Source organism: Oncorhynchus tshawytscha, linkage group LG06, assembly GCF_018296145.1.
Source record: "Oncorhynchus tshawytscha isolate Ot180627B linkage group LG06, Otsh_v2.0, whole genome shotgun sequence".
NCBI classification, from domain to species: domain Eukaryota; kingdom Metazoa; phylum Chordata; class Actinopteri; order Salmoniformes; family Salmonidae; genus Oncorhynchus; species Oncorhynchus tshawytscha.
The window spans coordinates 65,288,660-65,303,954 of NC_056434.1; the positions used below are offsets into that span (position 1 = coordinate 65,288,660).

A 15,295-nucleotide genomic window follows, 5' to 3' on the forward strand; every position below is an offset into this window, starting at 1 on the left:
GACTCCATTAAGAATGCTCCCAAAGGCACAGTGTAAACCTGAACTGCTATCAATGCAACAAAATGCCAACAGCAGCTTGTCCAATTGGGTTGAGCACATTCTAAATAGTCCGTCTGTACCGTGTCAGCCCGTAGCAGCCAGTTTTCTGCCCAGTGCAGTGGACCAAGCCTCCAACTGTGTGTCTGGGTGAAGGGAGAGGGGGTGTTACTGTGAGGAGAGGGGCGGGGGGTGGAGGTCGAGGAGCGGCGGAGCCCGGCGAAGATTTCACCCTGTCTCTCTCTCTTGTGTAACCAATACAGCGTCCTCAAAGGCCGAAGAGCTGCCCCTCTACCTGGGGTTTCAGACCTGTCACTTTCCCATCACTGTGCAGCGAGGAGAGCCCTCCAACCGGCCTCCCTTTTAAAGAAACACCCCCTTCCCTCCCTCCTTCCCTCCATCCCCTCACACAACACACACACACCTCCTCCTCCCCCCCTCCCTCCCTCCCCGCCACCACACGTTGGACTGGTCGAGGATCGGCCCTCTCTGAACAACCACAAGCCACATGGGGAAGCCTCAGCCCTTCCTCTTTGAACGTCTGTTCAAAGTGACGTGTGTGTTACTGATCAACCCTTTTTGATTTCCTGTCCTGATGATGATGATGATATATCTGTGTATGATGATGAGGGAGAATAAGCACTGAGCCCCACACTGCTGGAGACCCCCCTTGGGGCGGGGTCCCCCGTCACCCTCTCTCTTGGGTGTGGCTCTGGGGCATCGGGAGAGGTAACATGCGGAGGTCGGGACAGAGTGGTTACGGAGCCAAGGGAGTGGTGGGGTGTGTTGGTGACGAGGTTAAAGCATCTACTGTAGGCTTGACAGGCTTTATTCACAAAGGGATTTTAGGACTTTCTGTCCTCACACTGACAGTCTTTACTTCACTCTTATCATAATATTCACTGAATAATTTTTTCAGCTCAAGTGTAGCCACTCGAAACAACAGTAAGTGAGTGAACAACATGGCCCTTTTGTATAGAGCTTTTTTGTATCGACTCAAAAGGAATGTCCTAAAATGGCTTTGGGAATAGGGCCTGGTGATGCTTCTCAAAGGACCGCCGGACACTCCTGGCACTAATTCCCGGTTCCCTTCCTTTATTCTATAGGTGTGGCTTTCCCCACGAAAGGCTAAAAGAATTTCAAGGATCCTTACTGAGCCCCTCATTCGATCTAAGTGTTAACACACAGACACTTTTGTTTCCCCAACGGCCTCTTAGTATATCGAACCATGAGTCAGGCCTATAGCAGTCAGACAGACAGACCCCCTCACTACTGATGTTTACACTGGCCCAACCTCCCCAAAGAGGCACAGCTCTTTATACCATGCATGATGTGTGTGTGGTGGTAGGTGCATCCTGTACACACGCAGCCACACATGTATATGTTGTTTCACTGACTGCTATGTCTGGGCTTGAGAATCTCGACAAATACTGTCTCGCTTTACTAATCACTTAATTCATTGCCTTTTTTCTTCTTTTTTTTTAATAAGAGATGTTACTTTTTTTATTACTGCAAATGTGCCTAAAAGCTTTCGTCTCTGGGCTTTAACCAGAGAGTGAGTGATCAGTATTATATTTCAAACGAATAACTAGAGAGATGCACTTCCTGATGCTCAACCTGAGATTATGTGACTAGTAAAGCTCCCCTCTGTGTGTGTGTGTGTGTGTGTGTGTGTGTGTGTGTGTGTGTGTGTGTGTGAATGCATAAATGCCTAATGTCTGTGAATCTGTAGCAAGGACTCGAGTCAATGCTACTCCATTGTCATGGATGTTACTAAGTCCAATATTTCTCCTTGTTGGAACAAAATATATGAGTATAATTTGTGCCTTAACATGTATTTCTAATGATTTTTCCTAATTTTGTTAGATGTATGGTCATATATAAGCCTTTATGATATGATGAATTGAATTGATGGAAATGGTGAAGGATGAAATGACCTAATCCTTGTTTTGGTCATGTTGTTGCAATCCGAGCAGGTGCAGTGACTACTAAAGTTCGAAGGCACGAACTGCGGGTCCATCCTTACCAAAGGATAGTGACCGCAGACCGAGGTTAGTTTAGCTCCTATGCTTTTGTGTTTTATTGCTAATGCCTGCTCACTGTTGGTCCTGATCTGTTTTGCAATATGTACAAATTGTTAAGCTAGTCGTCCCAGTTTGTGATGTGATGCAACATACTGCACCCCCTTCCTACTCTTGGCCTCTGAGAACGTTCATTTAGGTGATTCTGAGGAATAGTGACCACAACACAGTAGGATAATGATGCTTTTGCTATCTAGGTAGAGACACAAACACGCATACCTGCATTTATAAAACAAACTACTCCACTCCATTATTTCGATGACTTTATGAATCTGACATGATGTTGATGACAAATAATGGACTATACCCCTTCTAAAAGAAAGAAGATACAATTATCTGTGTTTTAGTTTCCCCCTCTGTTGAACGAGAAGTTTGCAATTTTATGCACTTAAGTCTTCAACTCCTTATTAAGTGGATAATGTAACACTATAATTGATCGAGTATGTCCATTTGTATTTATTTGTTTGCGGAAATTACTTTTTGGAGAATCTGACCCATTTTATTGTCAAAGACAACACAAAAGTGGGTGTAAACCTGTCATGTCCTATTTGTTTTTTGTTTTCACTGTCTAATTGGACTGCAGTAGCTTCCCATTTTTACTACAGTAATTTAGATACAAAATGACATTGTTTATTTAGTGTCAAAAGTCTCAACAGCGGCCTTATGAGTAGAGAGGGGTGGACACGCGGTGGGCTTTAGACTGGAAATAGCTTCTTCTGCAGATAGGTAAACAAACACAACTGCCAAACCCTTTACTCTCTGAAGTCTACCCATTTCCTGCCCTCCTTTTTTTTGAGTCCATGCAGAACTTTTACTACCCTTACTGAATAATTGAGAATAATTGAGGAAGTTATTGGAGAAGGAACCATGTGTGAAGTTACACAGGCAACTAGGAATTTGCGGGATCTGTAGTCTACAGTGTCTTCTCTTTTTTCATCCTTAGACCTCAGTGCTCCAAACAACAAGTGTGCCTTGTACATGCACACACTGTGTATCATCACATTTACATTTGATTACAGATAATTACTCGTACCTAATCAAGGAAACGGTTGCAATGTGCCAGGGGATTTGATGCCAATGCCAATTGAAAACAGCCGACAAGCAGTGTATTTATCAATAAGGCTACATTTTAGTACATACATTGAAATAGAACAATCCAGTGAAATTAAATGAAAGTTCAATAACCAATTAATTAATCACCTTTTTTTTGCTGCTAAATGATATGGAACACTTAAAGAGAGAGTTCACCCAAATTACAAAATAACATATTGGTTTCTTTACCCTGTCAGCCGTCGGACAAGGTATGACACAGCAACACATGTTTTGGTTTAGTTTCCCTGACACTGTGTCCACAGTAATCCATTTTGTAATTTGGGTGAATTATCCCTTTAACATATAGCACTGTATGTTCATCATGTACAGTCATAGTGTCGCACTTTATACGTTGTTGGATATTGCTTGAATCCTTTTACTCTTAAAAAGAAAACGTATTTATGCCTATCATCAACATGACCCGTCACAGTAATGAGAGTCAGTGATTGTCTTTACAAAAAAAAGTTCAGATACACACAGTATATTATACAGACTGTATCTAAGGATATTCAGATTTCACTGTAGAGCAGACTGTGAATTGCCTCTGAAAACATTACAGGACGAATCTGCCCTAAAACAAATAAGTAATGTAAAAAATAACTGTAACATGGAGTTCCTTAAGAAGTGCATATTATTACTAAAAGGTCAAACCTTAATCAACAGTAAAAAAATCTGATAATGGTAACGGATAGGTAACACTGACTTAATTAATGAGAAACCAACATCAGATTAAATTGCACAAAGGCCTGTATTTAATCTACCTCTTCATAGGTTTGGGCCCCATACTCTGATTAACAGTTTTACAACATTAAAAGTTTGGACAACACTTTATCCAAACATTAAGGTAATACAATATAATATGATTGACATTTGTGATTCAGTGCGGTTCGGATGGTGAACCATGAGGCAGGTGGATTGAATGCAGGCCAACCAGTCAAACCTGTGTGTTTAGAGGTAGGCTGTCTCTGATGGAGGCAGATGTAAAATGGCATCTGAAATGTGGGTTTCTTTATCAGCTCATGTTGGCAAAGATGTTGAACAGTCTCAGTATAGTATCAAATAAGTGCATCAATTGGGTCTAGAGATTTATACAGTATATTCTGATTTAGATTTTCCTCTGGACATTTTACAGTGCATTTGAAAGCGTTTACAACAGCTCTCAACGATACACAGTTTTCTCAAACTCTTAGTACAGTAAGATTTACAGTCTCTTGTCAATCTGGTGAAGAAGCCACACCTTTCTGTTTTCTTTACATCTGTTGCACTTTGCTTCATTTGAAAAGAGAGACATTACGCCACAGAACTTATTTTGCACTGAATGATTTAAAAAAGTTAAAAGCATTTTTTTTTTTTTTATCTCTTCTGCTCCAGTCAGAAGGGCAGACATGTTTAAAAAGTGACAACTACGACAAACCTCAGACGATGAAATAAGTAAATGAATACATGTATGATCTAAGCTGAAGAAGTCTTAAACGGACCACTGTGGAGTGGACAGAGAATTCTAGGGTTCCACTTTATGGGTGAGAAATTGCCAGAGTATGAATGCATTTATTGAGAAGGAAACAAATCACCTTGAGACATTTTTTTAACGTTTTACTGTAAGCTTCTTTTTATTTGTTGTTGTTGCAAAGAAAATAGTATATACTTGTGGCTTCTTGAAATATATATAAATATATATATTAAAAATATAAAGCAGGAATGTATATGAAATGTCAGATTTTACTTGTATTTTGCAAAGAAATAGCCAGGATTATTCTAGAGAGCTATTTGTAGGAAAGACACATAGCAGCTTTATAGAACCACTTTAGAAAATGTCCTATATTTTTGAATATATTTTAGGGCTTTATACAAAAGACAGGACCTTTTCAGTGTTTATATGCAAGTGCATTTTATATTATGTGTCCTGTGAATTGTCTATTGTCTCCTAAGCTGAGGGTACCGGCTGAAGTGACAGCTTTAGCATGCTCACGGCTTCAACTTCCATGGCTAGTGTGCTATTCTAGAAAATACCATGTAGTGTTGCTTTGTACCATTAAGGCAAGGATTTTCATGTTTGTTGTAAATAGAAAACATACTTTAAAAAGGCAATAAAAAATTATATTGAGTAAAAAAAAGCTATACACACTGTTTTGGCCCTAAATGATTTTGTCCACAATGATGTGGTCTTCTTGAATTTCTCATTGTATCCTCTCTAAATTCATTTATTCTATAACAATAAGACTTATTAATATTCGTTTCCATCACTACTAGCCGCTTGACTCTTGAACCTCTGAAGGGCTCTAATGACTCTTAACAGTCAGTTAACAATCATTTTACTGACTGTTGTCCAAGACTATTCCTTCCTCCATCTCATTTTGATCTTTTCTTCTGCCTTGATTTACTGTCTATTCACTTGACTGCTACTAACAATTAGACATACTGTTATTGTCTTATTTAAATTTCCTCCTTTTTAACATTTGAGCTATGGGGGGGTGGGGCTGTCGTTCATATTATGTAAAATCATGCTTTCATGATTTTATGACACTGTATTAAAATATATGAAGAGTTATTCCTGAATTATTGGATTCAATCAACCCACCATATGAATTGTCCTGTATCTATACTAACAAAAGAATGCCTTCCTTTTTTTTCTCCTTTTTTTTTACACAACGTTCTCGCTCCAGCGCTCTGGCTTTGGTCAAAGGTGTTGTGAAAGATATGGAAACACATTGTGACACGTGTAAGTTGGTCAGTCCCAGTTATGGAGAAATCGTATGGTGGGTTGAATGGATGCAAGGTATAGCTCTGATTGGTTAAATCATATTGTCATCCTGCTGTCACTAGCCGAGACTAATCTCCTCTCAATCTTTGTTCTTTCCTTTCCTTTTTGTTTCTCTCCTTTATTATTTTTCTCTCCTTTCTGTTTGTTTGTTTCCTAACCCTCCCCCCAGCCGCCACTGGCAACTAACCCCTGACCTTCTGACCTCTGAACTCTTCACACATGATGACCTGGCCATTGCCTGCCCGCAGATCAGTTCTCCGGTAGAAAGAAAGAACACATAAAGCAGCCTTGGCTTGTTACAGTCAGTCATGGCACAGCTTCTCATCAGCCGAATAATGGACACACTATAATGGCTTGGCGGGCCACTCCTGCCTGCCCTGTCTGCTTAATAGGGGGACTGACCCTGGCTCTAGACCTGCACTGAATCATTGTTAAGCAATAAGGTCTGAAATGCCCCCTCTGAGTGTCACTGAACGAGTCCCCAGCCAGGCAACTTCCAAACACACCACACCATACTCTAAAACACCCTGGTAACGGCTGGTCGCCTCATCCGGACTGAAGATGAAGAAGGTCGGCACCCTCCCACCCCTCCGACCGCCCAAACCCACCGTACGCATGTCGCCCAGGTGACTTTCCCACTGTCATGGTAACGGAGCTGGCTCTGAATGTATAGCAGCGCGGTGAGGCCTTCCCGAGCAGAGTGCATGCACCTCTCTCTGTCTCTCTGTCTCTGTCTATGTCTCTCTCTCTGTCTATGTCTCTCTCTCTCTCTCTCTCTCTGTCCACCCATATATCCTTGCCAACTGATTACCCCTCTCCCTTCACTGACTCTCTATGAAATCCTGGTTCTGTTATGAAATGGAAATTGAGGGGTGTTCATTCTAGCAGGACTTGAAGAGAGACTAGGGGTCAAAAAGAGTATCAAGCGTATAGAAGGTGGAGTACCTGTCCCGTTACCTGGCATTGTTGTTGTTTTTCTACCATGAAGGAAGATCTTGCAGTCAACTGTTTTTTTTAGGATGTAAAAGCCATGCTTGCCTATCTGCTGTACAAATGTATTGAAATTGTAGATACATGTGTAAAAATGGGGGAGAGAACACCCTATGTAAAGAAAATAGACACTTTTATTATACATGGGTGCTCATGGCAAAGAGAAATATCTATTTTTCAAAAACATAGTCTTTTATATTTTCAAGTATTGTAAAGAGAAATTAAAAATTAAACCCTTTATGTCATGAAAACAATCCTGTTTTCTTTCTGTGGATGGAGAGGTGAAGACCAAAACAACCTTTCATTTGATTTCGGGGTTGAGCATTTAACTGAAGTGGAAAAACAACAAAGTGCCTTATTATGGTTTCTGATATCTGAATGTGTCATCCTCAGCCTTTAAGCTGCAGGCCAGGTCAGTACACACAGTCTGTCAGCCACAGAGATGCCCTTAGACGGAGTCAGTCACCTCAGCCTTGTTGCTACACTAGTCAGACACAGTAGGTCTCCTTCCACCATCATTTAAGTGTGACTCTAGGTAGGTACACAAGTTCTTTTTGGTGGCTCCATAGAGTAGTAATATCAGTTATATATTAGTAATATACCAATTGTGTCGGAGTCTAGGTCATTAGACCCTTTGGTACAATGTCCTAAAGCAGGGATCATCAACTAGATTCAGCCACGTGACAATTTATTTTTAAGTGGATGGTCAGGGGGCTGGGACATAAATACAAATAATTTGTAGACTGCAAATGTACCGCAAGAAGCCCAAACAGAAATCATATTTGACTAAAACATAATAGTTTCAAACCTTGCTCACATTTATATATGATCACAAATATCACTCTATTACGCGTGGTAATACTTTGGAAGAGATTTCCAAAATTAAAATCACTTGGAGCTGATTTGCCTGTTTTTACAGTCTTGTGGGGCCAATTAAAATCTCCTGTGGGCCAAATTCAGCCCGCGGGCCAGTTGGGGAACCCTGTCCTAAAGGGACAAATATATGATAAAAGAGAGCTGTAACATGTCCAGTTCGTATCTGAACTGAGAAAATGATTGGCCTTATACTATTTCACTGTGACGCCCCTGAGACTCCGGTTGTCTTTGTCTGTTGAGGATTTCCTCAGAGTTCCCCAATTATTATTTCCAGTAGTATGCTACTCATGCCAGTTCCTAGGTTTTACACACAAGGACATCTTGACATGCATCGTCTTTACAGTTAGTAGTGTTAGAAGTGTCATTCTGGACTGCCTTATGTAGGAGTTGTCATTGGCATAGACATCCCACTACCCGTGGAGCTGACATCCCACATCCCTCTACCATGATGTATCTCTCTACCACCTATCCCATTAGATGAGGACGTGTCTGTTTCTGCCCTCCTGATTTACTTCCTATAAAGGAGTATTGGGTCTAGTCTTACTGCTGACTCGACACGTGCTGTGTTAATTGGAGGAGAAGGGTTTATGTCATTGTGGTACCTAGTGATTGACTGTAAAGCCTGTGTGTACTTCCTGGTCTGCACCAAAAGATTGCTCCACATCCCCCTCTTTATTTACTATGCAACAGAATGGCCTCTGGTGGTGTATGAAGAGTTTCTGTGTCTCAGATTGTCTTCATGTGTGCCATTTCTTTTCAGTTACAGTATTTATGTTTGCGAAATGATTCTGCAGTGCAATTGCATATTATTATAATCCATTATAAATGATGAATACGTATGGATTCTCAATCATTAATATGATATGTGTTATTATCATTGTTATCGGAAGTCATTATTATATAAGACAATGGATTGACTTTGAAGCGAGGCGAATATGAATATTTTACATATAATTGTACTGGTGATAAAAGAATGGTAGCAAACAAATGGTTTCCTTGGTTGTGAGTGAAGAGACATCAGAACCAATATAGAATGACATCCCATCCCTAAGTAATGTTACTGTTATGCTATTATCAGAGATTTTTTTATTTATCTGTACCATTTTGACAGCATTATTCTTGACCTGGTGTTTTTTTTCTGAGTGTGCAGATCAAGCGTGTTATTCTGTAGGACCCCATGCTGTCGAACAACTGATCCTGTTAGCATTTACTCCATGGATGGTGTGCGACCATACCCAAATGATTTCCTATGAGAAAACGATATGTGTATTTGCAGCCATTGTTACAAGTTTATAATGTATTTTTCTATCTTGTTTTATATGTGTGTAAGGAAAAAAAATGTTAAATGACTTACATAAACGACAAAAGCAGCTACATTATTTGTTTGATTTTGAGATTCTTTGTAGTTTATTAAATCTTTTTTTTTCCCCTAATCCTGGTCCTGGGGAACCAAAGAGGTGAACACCTGATTCCTCTAACGATCAACTCATCATAAAACCTTTGATTAGTGGAATCAGGTGTCTAGGGCAAAAACAAATATGTGCACCTCTTTGGGCCCCCAGGACCAGGATTAAGAAACACTGCATTAAATTGACTCCTTGACAAAGTCTTATCTCTATTACTGATTCAGATCATTTAACTTTTTCCTTTCCTCCCATGTTTTGTTGTGACGTGTTAGACTTAGCCAGTATTATTTAATAAATGATTCCAAACAGACGTATTAATGAAGATGTTCTGTTTTATTAACATTCTGAGGGCACTGCATCATTTTAGAAAGAGAGGCTATAGGAGTTATTATGTACTGGGTGGTTTGAGCACTGAATGCTGATTGGCTGACAGCTGTGGTATACCACAGGTACGACAAAACATTTATTAGTACTACTCTAATTATGTAGGGAACCAGTTTATAATAGCAATAAGGCACCTCAGGGGTTTGTGGTATATGGCCAGTATACCAAGGCTAAGGACTGTGTCCAGGCACTCTGTGTTGCGTCGTGCTTAAAGAACAGCCCTTAGCCGTGGTATATTGGCCATATACCACACCTCCTCTGGTCATTGCTTAATTATCATGCATCTGTATACTGTAGTGGTAGTTTGCAGCTATGAAATGTTAGATGACACATGAACCATATCTATGAAGGAATATAGCCTCTTAGACCATTTAGCCATTTGATTCAATCAAACATAGCAGATGCTTATTTTATAAGCATGTTGTTCTCTTAATAGTAACTTATGCAACATCCCTCAATTTCAGACTTCTTGAAATAGTTTTGAAAAATCCTATTATGACTTCTCATTAACTTATATTCTTAGGCCAAAGTATTAATCTTTGTTTCATTTCAAACCCCCCATAAAATACCCAAGTTGGAAGTAAATATGAGATGCTAAGGTCAATGTTTTTCAGGGTGGCTTTGTTGACTTCACTTTGCTACTCCCCTCTACATCCAGGGTAAAAACTCAAAAGGATTTTCCATAGTTTGTTATGGATACTCTGAAGTTTCATGGAGGAGTCGTATCGAATCCTAGAAAATTGGGACATCCCAGGAGAAGGAAGCTCTATCGCATTGGCCTAGAAAGTTTATGGAACTGGAGGAAAATGCAAGCGGTGGGTGTGGCACAATTTTGGTAGGTCAAGGGTCATAAACAAATTTAAGTTCAGGAAATATTACTGCAAGAACTACTACTTAGTGTAGAACCACATTTTATATTCAACACTGGCTTAACCAGAATAACAATGAGAAATGAGCCTAGTGAGTTGACAAAATGGTGAATTAAGCAATAAGGCACGGGGGGGTGTGGTATATAGCCAATATACCATGTGTAACGGATGTGAAACGGCTAGCTTAGTTAGCGGTGCGCGCTAAATAGCGTTTCAATCGGTGACGTCACTTGCTCTGAGACCTTGAAGTAGTAGTTCCCCTTGCTCTGCAAGGGCCGTGGTTTTTGTGGAGCGATGGGTAACGATGCTTCGAGGGTGACTGTTGACGTGTGCAGAGCATCCCTGGTTCGCGCCCGGGTCGGGGCGATGGGACGGACGTAAAGTCTACTGTTACACATGGCTAAGGGTTGTTCTTAGCACGACTCATCGCAGAGTGCCTGGACAAAGCTCTTAGCCGTGGTATATTGGCTATATATGCAACCAACCCCCGTGCCTTATTGCTATTATAAACTGGTTACCAATGTAATTAGAGCAGTAAAAATAAATATTTTGCCCTACCCGTATTATACGGCCTGATACCTACAGCAGAAGACCTATAGCATCTGATGTCACAGGATGGCCAAAAAGATCATCAAGGACAACAACCACCCGAGGCACTGCCTGTTCACCCCGCTACCATCCAGAAGGTGAGGTCAGTACAGGTGCATCAAAGCTGGGACCGAGAGACTGAAAAATAGCTTCTATCTCAAGGCCATCAGACTGTTAAACAGCTATCACAGTGAGGCTGCAGCCTACATACAGACTTGAAATCATTTGCCACTTTAATAAATGGATCACTAGCCCCTTTAATAATGCCACTTTAATAATGTTTACATATCTTGCATTACTCATCTAATGTACATACTGTATTTTATACCATCTATTGCATCTTGCCTATGCTTCTCAGTCATTGCTCATGCATATTTTTTTATGTATATAATATTCCATTCCTTTACTTAGATTTGTGTGTACTAGGTAGTTGTTGTGCAATTGTTAGATTGCTTGTTAGATATTTACTGCACTGTCGGAGCTAGAAGCACATGCATTTCGCTACACTCGCAATAACATCTGCTAACCATGTGTATGTGACCAATAAAATTAGATTTGAGTTGATGTCATATGCCATGGCTGTCAGCCAATCAGTATTCAGAGCTCGAACCACCCAGTCTATAATGTATCTTATACAATGAAGGGCACCATAAAATGGGCTTCGAAATAGGGGGTAAAATGATCTCCGATCCCTGATGTAGAAGCGGACAGGAACACAGTGTGGTACAGATGTGAGGTGGAGTGCAAATCAATACCCTCCTTCACACTATCTGACATTGGAAGGCATGGAGGATATGTAATTGGGAATTGTGTGATTACTATCCGCTGTCATCTTTAAGTCAATGGAGCATCCTCAGATGCTCAAATGTCTCTCTACTCAAAAACACACAACAACACCTCTGCTCTAGCAACCTGCTGTTATGAGTTAAGTTATTGTTATACCGGTTACGCCTGTCAACATTTTCCATATACAACTACTTCTTAGCATGGCAACTAGTCTACAAGTCTCCCTCCATCACAAACACACACACATACTTTGTCCATATCCATACCCGCACATTACAACCCTCGCCCTTTCTGGGTTCTCATTCCTTGTTTCACTACTCATTCTCTTTTTTCCCGGTCCTCATCCTCCAATCCGGAGCTTTCCAGGGGAATTGCCATGTCTATCACAGGGTTTAAATTGCCTGGGCTGCAGTGGGCCTCTGCTCTGTGTTGATAAGATGTGCTGGGGTTCCTGGCGGCTATTTTGGGGAAGAAATCGCATCTTGTGTTGCCACCGGGTGTTGAGCCATGAAAGTGTTTGTGTAGAAGAAGTAAAAAGCTTGGCACCCAGATCTCTGATTGAGTTGTGGGATTCTGTCTCTCTCTCTCTCATTATGGAGTGTTAAAGTACATGTGAGGCTCCCTGGGCATCACATTTTAACTGCTGAGGAGGAGAAATGAGAAGTAAAATGTTGAAGTTCACCCTGCCATAGATCAACAGCAGCTATAACAGCAACGCCGCCATGCCATGGGGTAGACGAGGAGAAGAGGATGAGGAGGAGAGGAGGGTTAGAGCAGAATACTGGCGTCTCCGCTGTGCGGATTGATCTGTAAATTGCTTCAGCCACTCCCAGCAGAAACCTACATGTCGTGCAGAAACCATGCAGTGATCATAGTGTACTTTGTGCTCAACGGGATTGAAATGTAAAGTCTATGTTCCCATGTTAGCGGAGACTGCATCGACGGTGAGCGCTGCATATGTCGGCTCAATCGGAAATGACCTTTACGTTTCTGACGTGGAATCTGTAACGCTTCAGCCATTTGTTTTATTCAACAGAACAGTACCAGACTCTGGCTGTGATACATCCAATATTCTGCCCCAGAGTGGGGATCAATCAGATCAGACAGAAGTACTCATCTACTGCTGTTCTGAATCTACATATGAGAGAGAGAATGGTTGAAATAATGTTCCCCCTGAATCAAAATCTGCAGACCTCCCATCCCCAACTTGGAGAATGCCCCCCCCCCCCTACTCCTAATGTAACATATGTGTGTGGGGGGGGTCTAATAAGTAGGTAAGTGTCCTTAAGGGAGGGTAGGGAGGGGTAGGCAGCACAGCACTGGCAGTGAGGAGGAAAGCGGAGCTTGCAGGGGACTGGGTAAAGAGTCCTGGGAGGTGTTCAGTTGCTGCACAGGATCAACTTAGTATGTCCCAGAGCACATTTGACCTTCATGTTGACGCTTTCTGGTGGCGGTTGGGAAGACTGAAAAGTGATGCATTGCGGCACCTTATTGGCGTCAGTCACGTCAATACCATAGTACCATTACAAACTCTTAGCTCTGTTAGTGTCTTTTAAATGTGTCCCCTGGCCACTCTTAGAAAAGGTTATTAAAATATGTTATTATAATGCAGAGGTGTTTTTATAACTCTGTATTCAGTTCACTTCACTATTTTATAATGGTTTAATTTCCACCCGTTTGAAAATACCCTTCTCACTTCGTGTTCTCCAACCAAAGCAAATGAAACGCATCTGATTGAGAAGGAAAACAACGCCATGGAACACTGTTATGGACATGTGTAGTACTGTGTGCCGGGCAGAGCTCCCCTTCTCCGTATTTAGCCGAATCCTTGATTTGAAGGTGGCTGCGGGGAGATGTTGTAGCCTAAACATCACATAAGAGAGAATGAGCTCCACTTGATTGTGAGAGTGAGTAATTAGCTTGTTGCTTATCTAATCGTTTTGCCCTTTGTTTGGCACTTGTTGGTTTTCACCTCATTAAAATCAGCCTTATCAGGGATTGGCACAATGCACCACCACCTACTGAGCTGTGTGACCATGTTAACAGGGTAATATGTTGTTTGTTTGTTCTTCCTGCCCGTAGGGGCATTTATATCTTTATTCAGTCTGTATCGCTGCAGCGATAGATTGCGTGATATAAATGTAACGGTAATTTCAGATTGAGAGGACATACGCAGCGTTTACCGCCAATGCAGTCTCCGCTAACACGGGAACATTTTTATCACGCTGTACCGCTGATTGAATAGAGCCCTTAGTCGGAGGTGGGTGATCAACCAGATTAATGGGGAAACGGGCATTTTGCATGACTGCAATCACACCATGCAGGGCCTTCGGTATGTGGGGAAACTAGTGGAAGAGGATGACATGGAACAACAAAGGATGGAAGAAGATCAGATGCTGAGAAATACATACAAATTAATGGAAATATAAGAACATTATTGATGTCAGGTTCTCTTTTCTGCACCAACCAATAAATGATGGAAAAACTGTCATTTTCATTTCTCTCCACAGGCATGTAGTAACAAGTAGCATTCATTATTCAATGAGGGAAGTGAATGAATAGGTCCTTAATCTCCAAACCAAGAGTGAGCACAGGCTGGATCCAACTTAAAACTCCTTTGTTCAAGAAAGAGGCCCATAAATCAGTGCTTACAAATGTGTTTTCTAAGGTGTCCAAATTCCTACTGATCAGCCCTCTCTCTCACCCTTTCCTCTATCTCATGTCCTGCACACTGGTCTCAAAGAGGAACTGACGCCCCACAGCACTGTTTTCCTGTTTCCACGGAGACCGTGCCTCGCTGAGGTCCTGGCCACTGGGCTTTAACTTATTTATTTATTTTTTGCATTGGTCGGCTCCCAATAATGGGGCACAGTGGAGGGGGGTTGGGACAGGGATGGGGGCAGAGAGAAGTAAGCAACAAAAACATTCAGAAATGCATTCATAATGACATCACTACCATTTCCCACAGCGGTTCTCATAGAGCGAGCCCTTTGCCTTCATTCATTGGCTCGGAGTTGGCTTTTCAGGAGCCCGGGGAGGCCATCTCTCCCCTCATCTCAATGCCCTTTTTGTTGCAGAACACAGAGCTCGTTTCTAGGCCCACAGAAAAGCCTGGGTAATTTAGTTTAGGGTTGCCAGGAAGTCTGAGCCCTCTAGCCTGGCAACAATGGCAAATGTTATTGCCTCACTTTGAGGGCCCAGAAACTCCACAGCTGCAAAGCCTGAATTCTAATAGAAACTTTATTTTTTTTGGCCCACTCTCTCGCTCTGTCCTTACAAATTCCTTTGAGTGGTTGCAGAGTAGCCTAACAGAAATTAGAAGAGCACTTTTCTGGGCGGTGTGGGTCCCCTCGAGGTTTTAGTGTGCTATAGTTGTTTGATTCAAATCGCTGTCTTTCTCAATGTGACAGAGGTTGTTGTCTGATA

At 41.5% G+C, this 15,295-nt stretch overlaps 1 protein-coding gene across 6 annotated transcripts in view; it reads left to right on the forward strand.

The window, feature by feature from the left end:
* The window catches only part of LOC112252886 (protein quaking), a 111,521-nt gene extending 101,969 nt beyond the window's left edge, over positions 1-9,552 (forward strand). For 3 of the 6 annotated variants that reach the window (XM_024424571.2, XM_024424572.2, XM_024424567.2), the window contains one exon: positions 1-9,552. This exon is cut by the window's left edge and continues 697 nt beyond it. Coding sequence is in view for 2 of the 6 variants with exons in the window: in XM_024424568.2 (XP_024280336.1) it covers positions 300-403 (104 nt within the window). In the remaining 4 variants the exon portion in view is untranslated. The other 3 variants (XR_006083640.1, XM_024424570.2, XM_024424568.2) reach the window with 3 other exon arrangements.
* The last annotated feature ends 5,743 nt before the right edge of the window (positions 9,553-15,295 follow it).